Source organism: Pinus tabuliformis, chromosome 8 (assembly GCF_031772625.1).
Source record: "Pinus tabuliformis cultivar Carrire ecotype Pingquan chromosome 8, CPIR1, whole genome shotgun sequence".
In the NCBI taxonomy this organism is placed as follows: domain Eukaryota; kingdom Viridiplantae; phylum Streptophyta; class Pinopsida; order Pinales; family Pinaceae; genus Pinus; species Pinus tabuliformis.
In genome coordinates, this window is record NC_142294.1 from 1691235729 (window position 1) to 1691250880 (window position 15152).

Consider the following 15152-nt stretch of genomic DNA (forward strand, 5'->3'; position numbering starts at 1 on the left):
CTGAGGGTTTTGTTTTGCCATTCAGTGTTCCCAAACAACTTTGCTCTCAGCTGCTCTGCCGAGCCCTTAACGCCAATTCCGTTGTCGAGCCCCAGAGTTTGGTGGATTACGCCAAATGCATTGTAGATTTCAGTTTTCATGCCCTCCCTGATTAAACTAACTGCTCCCACCAAAAACATTGTCGTCTCACAGCTTGGCAACTCTGATCTAGACCTGCTACTAATACACATCAACACTGTCATGCATACATACATAGCATCCAGTGATCATTCATGAAATCAATAGTGGAGCACGTGCAGTCAACGCGACAGAGCTCTAATCTGCTCACCTGAATACACAGAAATATATACCATATCTAACATATACACACAAAAATGTACTATGCCTTTGTATAATGGACAATTGATGTCCACACAGAGCATAAGACGGCTTTACTTTTTCCTATAACAGTCTGCTACCTGCTTTGGTTTTCTCTAAACTGCCCCCCTCTTACGTACGGCCAACGTTGTTCAACAGTTGCCAACTAGTCAGCAACTTTGCAGATCATTTTGTGTAGGTGTGGCTTGCCTACCTGGACACGTTGTTATTCGTGGGAGCTATCTGCATTCTTGATATTTGAATTCTCATATGCAGAATTCATCCATTATTTCTGTGTTGATCTTGGATTTCTGTCATTTCTCTAGATTCAGTAGAGGCGATGAAGGATGGGGAGAATTTAAGGGATGGCCTGGATGGTGCCAAGCAGCCATTTCTGCCGACATCAATGTCTGAGAGAGGTAACAGCAGCAGTGGAAGTCGTGCTTTCTTTAGGGGAAGTGATGCGACTGCTGTTTTCTGTACACTGATTGTAGCCATGGGACCTCTGCAATTTGGATTCACAGTAAGTTGTTTAATTGAGCCTGCTTTCATGGTATGATGTAGTGAATGATATTGCGTTGTTTAACAAGTTATCTTAGAATGTGGTTGCTTCGGTATGGTTTAGTGATGTTGGGCTCTTTTCATTCTCCAGAGTTTCTATACCCAAATGGACTAATCACTGCATTAAATATGATTCAAGGATATTGGGGCCTTTTCATTCTCCAGAGTTTCAATACCCAAATGGGCTAATCACTGCATTCAATATGGTTTAAGGATGTTTGGGTTTTCTCAGGATGAAGACTTGAAGAGTTTCTATTTCCAAATGGACTGATAACAACATTATATATTAGTTCAATGATGTTGGAGTCTTCTCATTTTTAAGAGTTTCTAGGTCCAAATGGGTTCATTAGTGCGTTAAATACGGTTAAATGATGTCGGGTCTTTTCATTTTTAAGAGTTTTTGTGCCCAAATGCTCTAATTACTGCATTAAATGGGGTCTTATCATTCTGACTAGTTACGCCGTAAGGCGTTTCCCTCTGGGAAGAACTCCCTTATATGCCACCATGTCCTATTTTGGACCATTGATCTGATGTGCTAGACGATTAAAAGAGATTGTGCCGTTGGATCAGATCATTATAGTTGGAATTTTAATCAGCACTGTTTGAACTCCCTGTTTATCTCATGCTGGAGAGATTACCGGCTCGAAACCCTTCTGAGACAGCCCTTCGGAGACAGTAGTGATGGCTTCACTGGAGTTTCGATTTCCTTGCCATCTTCTGAATTTTCTATAGTTATCTGTAGACAAATTTCTTGGCTGTCTCCTCAGTTTGAAAATTCCAATTCAGTGCGCTTCAATTTTCAGTCGCAGTGCAAAGATCTGCGGGCCCTAAGCATAATTTTGGATTCCCTCAAATCCTAAGGTTTTGTTTTGCCATTCAGTACCCACAAACAACTTTGCTCTGAGCTGCTCCGCCGAGCCCTTAACGCCAATTCCGTTGTGGAGGCCCAAAGTCTAGGGTTTAGACTTGAGAACGCCAACAACAAACTGCTCTGTTCTAGAGTGCAAGTTTTAGATTTTATAATTCGAAGGTAGCAGAGTGTTAACGTTTAGCATTTATTATTAAAAATGGGGGTTTAGGGTTTAGCGTTTAACTTTTATGTTCAGAAGTTAATGGTTATTTCATTTTGGTGATTTTTAGTATGTGCTCGAGAAAGAGGTAAAGGAGGAGGAGGAAGCTTTGATGAAGTCTAGACTAGCAATTTATCTTGGAAATGGATTGCAATCTAAAGATTCAGAGATCTGGTTGTTGGCACTTAAATTGGCATGCTCCAGGCTTCTACCTATATTTGAGACGGCACTCTATCATGAGGATTGTTCCATGCCTGAATACATGCTGGCATGTCTGATGGATTTGATCTTTATCCACCATTCAACTATTCGTTTACAAACTGTCTTCCATTTTATTTCCCCCTTGCTGTATGCTCCAACACCTACCCTTCACCTTGGGGCTGTTATTGGTTGCGGTAAGTTCTGTTCATGTGTGTCTAGAATACATTTGTTTTGATGCCACATTTTTGTGCCTCTTTCTTCTACATACTTATTTTGTTTTTTTGGGTTTGATAGCCTAGGTATAGGATCTGCTTTGGCATCCTAATTGTTTTTATACTGATGTGCTTTTAAAGTCTGATTTACCTGCTTTTATGTTCATTGGTTTCAGATTAATAAAATTATCAAATATTATCTTTTTCTTCACGTTAGAATTTTGGTGAATTTCATTTAGTTATAATTTTGATGAAATTGATAGTGTTCATAATATTTCCAGGGCGCCTTCTCCTGTATGATTGCTTCCCACACGAAACAGAGTGCTTATTGAGTATAATGCTTTAGCACCATGTTTATAGGCTCCCGGATTACTATTCCCCGTGAGTATCTCCACTCTTAATTGAGAGCCACGAGAAATTGTTTGTCAACTTTGGATTCCTATCTGAGTGAAATCTGTTATGCATCAGCACCAGTGCTAAGAATGAAGAGTAGACTGACAGAATAGTCACCCTGCAAGCATGGAACAATTTCAACCAGTAGGTTTTTACTATTTCATTCATTTGACAGCTTGAGAATGGGCACCATACTGTAATCGGTAATAGGGCCTTGGAAGGGTATTAAAGGTGACAGATGCCACAACCAAGTATACTAATAAAATCCTTGATGTATCTCGGGGCACTGTGTACATTATCTGTATCTTCATATAGGTACAAAGGATTGCATTTGCACCATTTTCAAATTGTTTTATATTTTAGACCTGGTTCCATCTGAGAAATGGACCAAGCTGAGTATCATGATGTATATTTTGTATAACTACGACACATTTGGTGTGGGACTGGCTCTCTTTCCCAAGGGTAATAATCAAATTGTAAATCTCTCTTTGCAAAAAGTTTAAAGCCCTCGTTGCCCTTGTGTTGCACACAGATAGGGCACTCCTCAGATAATTTAATTACCTACACCAACAGAATTCACAGAAATGGAAGCCTGAATCAGTTATATATGTTCTTTCAAAAATATATGGATTTAATAATGCAAATGAGTGCTTGGTTTATCTCACCTTTGGCACACATTTGAAACAAAATAAGTGGCTACATGCTAATTGCTTCGGCTCCACAACGACATCTGCACATAGACTTATGGGTAGAAGTTTCAGATTTTGTTGTCTGTTGTTAGAATACAGATAAATCATTGAAATAACAATGTAAAAAAACGAATATTCTAAGTACCGAGGCATATAGAACAAGTAAGTTCCTTATCGATAGCAGATTTTGATGATGCTTGTGTTAAAACTTTGGAAATAGTGGGCATGTTCCCCATTGTTTTCTCTGTAGTATATAATACTGTTTTAATACCATTGGATCCATTAAGATTTGAAAATGGACTCTCTGGAAGGTTATGTCCATAGTTGTTGCAAGGAAAGAAACTCACTCATCATTACCTTTTTATAATAATCACCAAAACAAAACAAAGTAGCTTCTATTCAACTACTTCCAGGAACCCATTATTGACAGCTTGTTTTCTAAGTAAACCTTTGTCATGTTCTTTATTTTACAGAACTGCAGACTATGGATGATGGTCTCTACTTTTCTTGATCATCATTGTCCCGCTTAGGCTCATCTTCGTTATTCTCCAGTACCTCAAGCAGGTACCCAAGATGATCGGTTGAAGGAAACTTGTTGAGATCTGCATAAGAGGATGAATGAAATTACTTAAATGCAAAGTGACAGTCTCTAGAGAACATGTCTTGAATAAGTGGGTATCCTAGGTTTATCTTTTGATGCCTTGGATTCTATTTTAGACTGTGGGAATCCATTAGTGAATCTATTCTCGAGGGGGTGAGAAACAACAATAGGTAGTGATGTTGTAGGTACATTTGGGTAAATATCCATTTCTTTCTTTACACCAGCTCTTTCCTTAGGAAAATAAATGTCCTTTATAATCAAGCCTTCATAAAACTAGCTGCTATCATATTTCAGGTATCTGGCTCCAGAATATTTCATGTATGGCAAGGTTAATGAGAAGATGGACGTGTATTCCTTTGGAGTAGTTATTCTAGAGCTAATAACTGGAAGAAAACCAATCAATGACAAGAATCCTAAAGGCCAAGAAATCTTGGTTATGTGGGTAGGGCTCTAGTGTCCTTGCTTGTTTTGTATTTGATAATTTTGGATTCTTTTGGTTTCTTTGTCTTGGTTCAGAATCTTAATCTCTTGTAAACTTCAAAATTTAGGCAAGGCTGCTTGTTTTGTATTTGATAATTTTGGATTCTTTTGGTTTCTTTGTCTTGGTTCAGAATCTTAATCTCTTGTAAATTTCTAAATTTAGGCAAGGCCATTACTGGCAGCTGGCTCTGTAAAAGAACTTGCAGATCCACTTTTGGAAGATGCTTATGACATGAGGAAGATGAAGAGAATGGTCATTGGTGCAGCATGTTGTCTGAGACAGGCAGCTTAGTTTCGACCTCGAATGAACAGAGTAATTACTCTTATTCTCATTAGTTGCATATATATGTTTCAGTTTCTAATCTTATGTCAAATTTAGTTGCTTGAAGACATTTCCTTTCTTGTGAGGAGTTAGTGCTAGAATTGTTTTTTCCCATAACGAAGAATGACACATGAAATATCGAGTTGATATCCTTCTGACATAGAGTAAAGGGTGTTTAGACCTAGTGTTTAGGGTTGTAATCTAAACATTTGTTTAGTAGTTCAATTTGTAAAATCATCACCCTTAAACAGGTTAATCCTAAATGCTGATGGTGGATTATGGCAAAATACTCAAAGCCTCAATTGCCAATAATCTATTTTTCCATTAATGAAATATAATATTCTTTGAATATTAGCAAAAGAGATGTCTGCATGGCAGAACAAGCCCAATAGCGATTTAAGTGTATGTCTGCATGGCAGAACTGCATTGCGGTTGAACTTTTTCTAAAATTAAGTTGTATTTAAAGAAATATGGTGTCTAAAAAGCATAGAACTCCAAACATCAAATCTCTTTGCTCCTTGTAGGCTTGAACCAACATCTCTTCTAGAAAAATTCAACAATTCTAATTTAATAATCCTATCAGCCTCTCTTTGTACCTTTTGAGACAATTGCTAGTTCTAGATGGGACATATAACTCCAATGTGCTTTGTCCTCATTACAGAGAACACAAAAATATTAATACAGGGTATAACAACTATACCACTAGCACTGCAAATCATTTCTGCTCAAAAAGGGGGATTTAAATCATGCAGCAGCTTAAGAGGGGCAGGGTCCAGCTTCAAAAATAGCCTTACAATTGGACTAATCAAAATAAAATCTGATTCGCTTCATAGGCGTAGAGTAAACAGGTAGCAATGAGGTAACGTGCAAGTGGACAATTAAATCCTATTCAGCACAAGACCAGCCCTCGGCATACAATGCAATTGAAAGTCTTGTGTTATGAGCTCCGAACAAGATCACAAATGATATATTATTCACCAAATTTTAATCTTCCACAAAGAGACAGATTGATCCTCTCTGATTTGTCAAGCAAATAAAAAAATACCAAAATTATGCATAGAATCATCTTTGAACTGTAAACACTACAGTATATAGTAACCTGGGAAAGTGATGAAGCACTCAATACCATACAAAAATAAAATTCCTTAATAGAAGATTCCTTAATAGAATAAAACACCACTGAAAATTGTGAAAAGCTGCCAAATGAACTTTGCCAATCTTTTAGATTTACAGAAACAAAGTCAAAAAACCTCTTCAAAGCTAAGTGCTTACTACCAGCCACATCCAATAGAAAAGGTTTTATGGGGCCTGATAAGATCAGAACTTGCTTGACCACGGTAAGATAAGCACCGTACCTACCTAATGTATAAAAGAAGACTGATAAGCTGGAGGAGGGGCAGGCAGTCTACTGCCAAAGTGATGGTTGTTGTAATTAGTAGAGGAATTGTAAGAATCGGAACCCAGCAACGAAGGCGCCATGTTATCTGATGGATACATATATGGCCTTGAGAGCGAGACTGGAGTCCTATTTCCAACACCATAGCCTGCTCCATTAAATCCTTGGTTTGATCTGTCATATGCATTTTGGCCCTATAGGTTGTAGGATGTAACACCTGGAGCTGCACCAGAATATTGTACTCTATCCAAAGACCTATAAAAGCTTCTGTCTGCACCATTGGAAGAAGCATAAAGAGTCAGAGTTCTTTCATCTGCACTTAACGGAGGCATACATACACCAGCATTTCCTCCATTAGCACGAGGACGCTTAGGTTGAGACTTAACAACACCTGCTGACCTTTTTCTGTCAGCCTTAGCTTTCTCTAGCTGAGCTACATGCAATTGAAGAGGATCTGGTGAGAACTGCAATTCAAGTTTGTGCTCCTCAATGCACTTTATAACAGCTCTATAAGCAGAAATCTCTTTTGTATTTACTTCATTCTGTAGCAGCAAATAAAAATATCGGTCAAAAAAGGAACTTCCGATATAACCAACAATACCAAGCCAAAATGATCATCACATAACAAGACATTTTGTATAACAGTAATACAATCGTACTTGTGCAATAGTAGAGTTATTCCCGCTTTTTAAACATGCCTGAGAAGCTTTCTTAGCATCTTTCAGATATTCCTTCAATAAAGGAACAGGTGCAAACTTCTCTGTCAGCCCAAATGCATGAGAAAAGTTGACTGCCTCAATTTGTTTTCAACAAAGGAACAGGTGCAAACTTCTGTGTCAGCCCAAATGCATGAGCAAAGTTGACTGCCTCAATTTGTTTTCCACTATTGACCAGGGTTTCTACAACATTTGCATGAAATTGTCACAAAATTTTCAGTTAATCTGAATATGTCACAAACATTTGAAATACCAAAAGACAGTTTACTGTAAAATAAAAAACAATACAGACAACTTCAACGGATTTGTCAATAAAGATAACAACTATGCCAGCTTGAGACCATTTTCGTAAGTAAACAGTTCCCCACTCATGAAAGGCCTTATGACACTTTACCATAGCTCATCATCTTCAGCTGCCTTTATTAATATCAACAAAATAACTTACATACAACTTTCTACCTCATAAAAAGATGTCTACCTAGTAGAGGCCACTCGGCCCGATGAGGGCAATCTCTCGTAAAATGATCCTCTTCACAAATAAGACAAGGATATCTAGGTTTGCGCTTTTCGTCATTGGTTTCCGACTTTTCGGTTTTCTCCTTCGGAGCCTTGTCTGCTTTAGCCTTCTTCTTTCCTTTCTTCTTTCCGCCGTTTTTTGATTTGGCCATAGATGACTCTACAGCGTGAATATCGGCGGTAAGTTCAGGAGAAGACTCTCCTGTCGGGGAATCGGGCAAAGTGATAATAGGAGTAGTTGAAGCCTTGGAAGACTTCTTCTTGCTCTTTGTATTCACGATACCAATCATACCATCAGCGGCATGAGATCCCGAAGGAGCAGCAGTGATTTGATTCGACTTTGGAAGATCCAGAATCTTCTCGTGTAATGTACCCGACTGAGTGTAAACTAAGTCAAGGTATTGCGCCTGAGCAATGACTTGCTCCTCAGTAACTACTCCGGCCTTAGCTACATCTTCAGTAATCCTTGGTAATAATGATTTAACAAACCATTCAGCTAAGATTTGGTCCGGGATAAAAACTTTCACTAGCCTTCTTCGACGTCTCCACTCATGAATGTGATCGGAAATATACGTGGAGGTTGATTGTTTTAGTGAAGTTAATAACTCCGTGTCATTATCGTATCTGACCGGCAACTGAAAGTGAGTTAAGAACGAGGTAGCTAACTGGCTAAAATTGTAAAAAGAGGCCCGTGGTAACTCAATGTACCACTTGGCCGCGAGACCAATGAGTGTACGCTGGAAAAGACGTAAGCGGATCGAATCATCCGAGATAGAATTTGAAGCACACCAGAGGTGGTAAGTCATCACGTGATTGGAAGGATCCTCTCCAGACTTACCTTCGAACTTGGGTATATTGCTGGGCAACTTATTTGGCATTGACGGCCAGAACGGAAGATATTGAATTGGATCGTTCGTTAGGCACGTCAAGTCTGGTAAATCCAAAGTTGCGATAAACGGTAACTGCCGGTTAGGATCTCTAAAACTCTGGGTCACAATACCGGCCCCAGGAGGAGGATATCCAGGATAACTAGGAACAGGAATCGCATTTGGGATATTATATCCTCCTGGAAAACCAGGATTAACCGGACCGTACTGGGGTTGCTGAGGTTGTTGATAAGTGTACCCAGGATATGGTTGATACTGGTAAACCGGTTGTTGGACAGCTTGCCCAGGTTGGTACTGTCCCTGGTACGGAGGTTGAAAAAATTGAGGTTGAGTAGTGACAACCGTACTTATACCAGGCTGGCCTACAGGCATCTGGACCGTGGTTTGAATCATAGATCCAGACAACGGTAAAGATGTCTGAGGAGTGGTTACAGAGACAGTAGAAACTGGAGCCGTCGATACTCCAGAAGTAAGTATGGTAGATGTGGCGGTAGTTGCAGCAGCCGTTTGAAATGGAGTACTAGGTGCAATTGGCGGCTGAGTAACTACTGAAGTTACAGAAGTTTGAACACTTGACTGGACAGGTTGCGGTTGCTGGGGTGGACCAGAAACTATGGGTTGTCCAGCTTGAGGTACCAACTGTATACTTGGCTGCAACACCTGTTGACCCTGTGACGGATCCCATACTAACATTCCAGGGTATTGACCCGTAACAGGTTGAGGATACTGAGATCCATAGCCGGATTGAGGATAGGATTGATAATTGTAAGGTGCAGTTCCCATACCTTGACCATATGATTGACCTTGAGGTGGTTGATAACCTTGACTTGAGTATTGACCTTGAGGTTGATAACCTTGAGGTAAATACGGATACTGGGGTTGACCTTGACCTTGAGGTTGGTACCCTTGAGGTTGATACCCTTGGGGTTGATACCCTTGGGGTTACCATCCTTGAGGTTGCAATCCTTGACGTTGATATTGATACTGAGGTTGACCTTGGGGTACATATTGAGGCTGGGGTTGACCTTGAGGTATGTATTGCCCCATAGGAACGTACTGACTTTGAGGTTGCCCCCCAGACACAAATGAAGTACCTTGAGGTTGCCCCTCAGGCATTAACTGAGGCTGCCCCCCAGGCGGTAATTGGCCACCTTGAGGTTGGGAAACGGGAACTGAACCTGACATCATGTAAATGTCTCCTACACCCAATGGTACATTACCACTGTTTCCAACTAATAACCCATGATCAACGGGTTGAGGAGATGCCCCCGCAAAGGTACCAGAAAGAGATTGATACCCAGTGGGAACAGAAGGACCGCCATGTAAAAAAGATTCAGGACTTTGAGTAAACACGGACGACTGACCAGACATATTTACAGGAGTATGAATACCTCCAGGTGGAAAAGGAGTACGAGGTGTGGAAAAACCTAGCCCAAAGTTGTCTAAATAATTTGTTAACGAAAGGTACCAAGTAGTACTTCTAGGAGGACTGTAAAAGATAGATTCACGCTCTCTTAGATCAATAGTAAGTTGATCTTCAAGGTTAGAGACGCCTATTTCTTCCTCTGGAGCAAGTTCTTCGATAGCAATCAAACCAGTAGGAAGATTTTCGGTGATAATTCTTTCTATTCTCGGTGAATCAGGAACACTAGAAGTCGGAGTAACAGGTTCAGATATTTCTGGTTCTTCGCCTGTATCACTAGCAGACGAAAAACTACCAACAAGCTCAGAAACTGTAACAGCTTCAGGATTATAACCTGTCTCTAAACTTTGGTAATCTGGATGGACCACCAAGGAAGATTCTCCTTCTTCAGGTGAACCTACTCTACTGCCACTAGGAGTTACAAGGACCTTCAACCCTTCGTACTGACCCGGAACGTCTTCAGGAGACCCACCCCGCGATCTACGGAGTTTTCTTAACAAATCTGTTCCGGTAACAATTTCAGGTGACTTGCCCCGAAGTCTACGGGAATGTCTCGGTAATTCTGCCACAGCTAAAAACTTTTAACTACTACACACGAAAACAAAATAAAATTTCAAATCAAACCACCTAAAGTCTCTAAAGAACCAAACAAATTTGAATCACACGCCTAAAGAATCTAGGGCGTCAAACCAAACACAAACAGTAGCCTTCCAGACCGAAAGCGCTAGTTGGTGATTAAGCCCAACATCGCTGGATTCAGTACAGAAGTGGTGGGTGGAACAGTTACCCCGGCAACCTGCTTAATGAATAGACTGGACCAAGTTCCTCCACTTTAACCGTCTCGAGTGAAGTGAACCCCCCAGAAAATCCAAGTGAGTCTAGCCGACGTCTGCTCCAGGTACAGTCGGATCTTCCCTCCACCGTCACCTCGGTAGAATCCTAAAGATAATGGTCACTAAGGTTACCAACCGCAAAAAATGCACCTGGGGGAACAGTCTAAACTCTGACAGCACGCAAGGGCAGAGTAGCAAGCTCAATCCCCTTGCCGGCTCCTTGACAATAATCCAAGGTTTACCGACAAGTGACCCCTGGCTCCTCGACAATGGTTAATTCGAGGTTTACCGTTTGTAATACGTGCGTGTCTGGCGTCGTTCCCAACGAGGGGGGATTGATCCCCTCACTGGTTCGGACACGAGCTCGTGCTTCTCCTTTAAGAGGAGCTTTCCCAGAGTACAAGTGAGACAATTGGATTTATTCTATCACAAGATAAGCTACTTGTTTGGTTTTGTTGTCTTGGAGAGTTAATTACTCACCTACTCCAAGACACTAGCCTGATCTAAATTTGTGTTTCAGAGCCCTAGTAAATAAAAGTTACTACGTCGATTTTACTTTAAGCGTTAATTTTATGGTTTTTCTTTAAAGACAAAAGGTAGTGGAAGTGAAACCAATGGTGTGTAGACTCGACTCAAACCACTAGAAAGATGCACCTAAGATGATTTACGCTACTTTCCTTTTTCAATGAAATTCTTAACTAAGAGAGTTGAGAGAATGCAAATTTTAGAGAAAACCACTTCCTTAGAAAAGACAATCAAAGAAACAATTCTCTTTTTCTTTTCAAGCATGTAAACATGACCACTCTTTACGTGCACGAAAAAACTCTTTTTCTTTCAAAACTTTTCAAAGCTACTTGAAACAAAACTTTTCAAAGGAGATGTTTTTGCATTTTCTCTTTTTAATAAAGCATATAAACCTATCTTAACAAAAAACAATTTCAAAAGCTATAAAATCTATGAAAACTTGACTTACAAGCAAATCAAAAGAGAAATTACTCTAAGTAAACCTAACAAGGCAAAAGCTCACAAAGATGATTCTAGGTTGTTTTACTTGATCAAAATCAAATCAAGGACCAGCTAATGCAGAATCAAAAGACTAGTCAAAACAAAACTCAAATGTTTTTGTTCTTTTTGTAAAATGGAATTCAAGGCTTAAACAACAAGCACTTCGAAATTTGCCCAAAGAAACAACTCAATAGTAAGTTGTTCTCATAGGTAGACTTTGTGACAGGTCTGACTTCTTAGAATGCTGACAAAACCAGAGAGATCTAAGGCTTGACAACTTCTACCGCCAAAGTCACTACAAGACCTACTCAAAAATCAAACCCTAGGGCTTACACTTCGATGAAATCCACTAAAACACTCAATGCTATCGAAACAAGTTCAGGTGAAGATCTTTGACAAGGGACTAATGAATCTGGGTAGTAAAAACTAAGAAAAAACAAAATCTAAGAGCAAAAAATGCAAAAAATGGAATTTTCTCAAATTTTAGCAGGGGACGCAGGCAACCCGTTAGCACAGGTGCGGGCACGCTCTGTGCACACAGCAAAAGTACGTCCAGGGACGCACTGTGCAGCACTCAGAGCGTGCGTCCTACTGAAAAACTCAAGAAAAACCAAAATGAATCTAATCCTAAGCTAACCCACCCACAAACAAAGTCACAGAGCCAAAACCAGAAAAATAAACCAATTTTCTCAAAGCAAAGTTCACAAAAAGGAAAAGACTTTTCTCATCAATGGAATCCCCAGCGGAGTCGCCAATTTGTCACACAGAATCAGTAAAAAGTGCGGACACAACCGACCTTCCTAGAAGTCTAAGACATTCTAATGACAAACAAAACAAACTAGAGCTATCCTTCTCTAAACATGCATTATGATATGAGAAATCAAGTGTTTTGTTCTTACTTTTGTCCAAACGCTGTTGTAGAAGTCCAAGCTTTGTTGATCTGGATGATCTCCTCCTTTTCTCCAAAACCTGCAATCACCAACAGTCAAACAATTAAATAGCACCTGATTATAACATAAAACAAAGCATATTCAACATATAGACCAAGGAGTACATGAAATAACTCATAAACAACAAGTTATTGAGAAGAATGGACCAATTTGCATTAAAGGTAATCAAAAGGAACCATTACAACCTGAGCCTTGGTGTTGTGCAAGCTCCTTCCAGGGTCCACAAGAGTCTTCCTTTACTTTGACAAAGCTCACCCACTTCCAAATAGAACAAGCAAAGATGGCAATCTCTCCTCACAAGCTTCTAAATGGGAGTCCTAATTCCTGCAGCATTTACCCTTAGAAATGTATAGCTTTCAACCTCTCTCCTTCTGGCCCAATGCCTGTATTTATAGTGTTCAAGAGGAAGTTAATCAGGTCCACCATCAATGGGATAATCCCCTCTTTGGATGGGATAGCTCCCCTATTGATGGGATAAGTTCCTCTTTGGTAGGAGTGCATGAACCATCTGGAGGCGCTCAATACACGTCGAACAACCTTCTAGAACGCTCTAGAAATAACCACAAGTGACTTTTTAAAGATGAAACTTGCGCATTTTAACCTTTTCAGGGGGACGCACCTGCACCTTTACATACAGAGCGTCCAAAGACGCAGCTTTTGTGAACATTGGGTGCGTCCCCGCAGGTAAGGTTGAGAGAACCTGCGTCCCCAGAGATAAATACATTTAGAAAGACTTTCTCTCTTTTTTTGGAGTTTGACATGGAGAGCAGAGGCATAAGACTTGCCTAAGAGGGTAGTATGACTGTTGATAGAGCCATCCTAACTGTAAATAGTCATGGTGACATTTTTTAGTGTAACAATCCACACCAGACAAAATTCAAAAGTTCGAGGAAGCAGTTGACCCAGTCTTGCCTTCAGAGGATTCATCTTCATATGATACAATCACTGGAGAGAACAAGAACGACACCATCCAAATTCTCTTCGTAAGAAAAGTCTCCGATGAACATGGAGGCAGTCTACCTGCTCTTTTACCCTAGGAAGGAAGTTTTTCAAAGTCATATCCGGCCGTATATTCGATTCCACCTCCAAGTAACCTAGTTGTTTCCTTCGATTGGAATCTACTAGGTAGACCCCGCTTACCGGCTAGTGTGCCATTTCAAATCATTGCTCAAAAATATATAATGGTCATGGCCGGTACCATCATAGATGAAGGGGCTTCTGTGACTATCCTTTCCTCAACTGCTTGGAAATCACTTGGTTCGCCAGTGCTTTTGCCTGAAATGAGAAATCTAATAGGCTTTGACAAAGGAACTAGTCGATTGTTAGGGATCCTTCCCAATGTGCCGATAACTGAGAAGGAAAAACGTTCACATGAATGTAATGGTAGTCCAAGGACCCCTGGATTATAATCTACTCCTTGGACGTGACTATATTTATTGCATGGGAGTCGTTGTCTCCTCACTCTTTAGAGTAATGTGTTTTCTACATGAAGGAAGAGTGGTCAAGCTCGTAGACCAGCTTTCATTCCCCGGTTCACACATAGCAAATAGTCAAATACCATCCCTGAATGGTCTTTTCATGCAAGGAATGTCTCATCAATCCCCAATCCGTCCACTTGATGAGCGCGAGTGATTCGGAGGACATGACTGAAACCCAGGGGGCATGCACCCTGGTCTATTTCGACAGGAAAACCTTGGGTATAGGGTAGCTTTCTGTTAAGGATATATGACTAGTTTACGAAATTAGACTAGAATAAGATTCCTTCATCAAAGTTGTGTGAGTGGAGCCAGTTGCGGCACTCACCTTTGTTTATTTCGGTAGACATAGCCGAGGAAGTGTTTTGCCTGAGGTATGGATAGAACAATCTTTGGTAACCTGGAAATTTTTCCCTATACTTGGGGGCATATGGATAGGTCCTCTAACCCTTTAAACTCATAGGCTTTATCGTTTCCTAACTTGCATAAATAAAGGATGCGGGGCAAAGCTTTGAAAAAATGCCATTTTTTAAATGAGACATCCTTATTATACGACTGGATTGAGCAATTTTAACGTAGAATTCAAGCTTGTTAAAAAATAAACATAAGCAATGAGCAAATGTTCCCCCAGAGTTTAAGCTCATTAAAAAATGAACCAATTTCTGGTAAATAACCATCGTGAATGTATTATCATCAGCCTTTGAAGCCTTGGTCATGTTCTCATCATCACCTCCACTCTATATTGCTTGATCATTCACCTCCATTTGATTGTTTATCCTTTTTGAGGAACAGTTATGAAGAGTGATCCTGTGAGCCATCCTTGTGACACTTCCGTGATTTGAAAATTCCAAACCTTACTTGGAATTAGCTGCTACCCAAATTTATCACTCGTTCCTCAAAAAACGAGTCTCCTTTAAGCTCTTTTCAACTTACTCGTAAAATATAAAAAGATTGCAGAGCAATTGGCCTCTCCAGCTCGTTAAAGTGACTAGAAGTGCTATCCCTCCTTTAGATTTCAATCTTTTTGGATTTGAGGGATTATTACACAAAACGATCGAGCACTTG

At 40.1% G+C, this 15152-nt stretch overlaps 1 protein-coding gene and 1 long non-coding RNA gene across 2 annotated transcripts; one reads left to right on the forward strand and one right to left on the reverse strand.

The window, feature by feature from the left end:
- Window positions 1-279: 279 nt before the first annotated feature.
- On the forward strand, window positions 280-809 carry LOC149242759 (uncharacterized). The gene is made up of 2 exons (XR_016245739.1): window positions 280-556; window positions 684-809. It is a non-coding gene; the product is annotated as an uncharacterized LOC149242759 (long non-coding RNA).
- A 5667-nt stretch (window positions 810-6476) lies between these two features.
- On the reverse strand, window positions 6477-7395 carry LOC149242760 (FRIGIDA-like protein 4a). Its single transcript, XM_089371000.1, has 3 exons — window positions 7287-7395; window positions 6942-7072; window positions 6477-6824 (listed from the first exon to the last, which is right to left on the reverse strand). The coding sequence occupies exons 1-3, from the start codon at window positions 7393-7395 to the stop codon at window positions 6477-6479; spliced, it is 588 nt and encodes a 195-aa protein (XP_089227126.1).
- Window positions 7396-15152: the final 7757 nt, after the last annotated feature.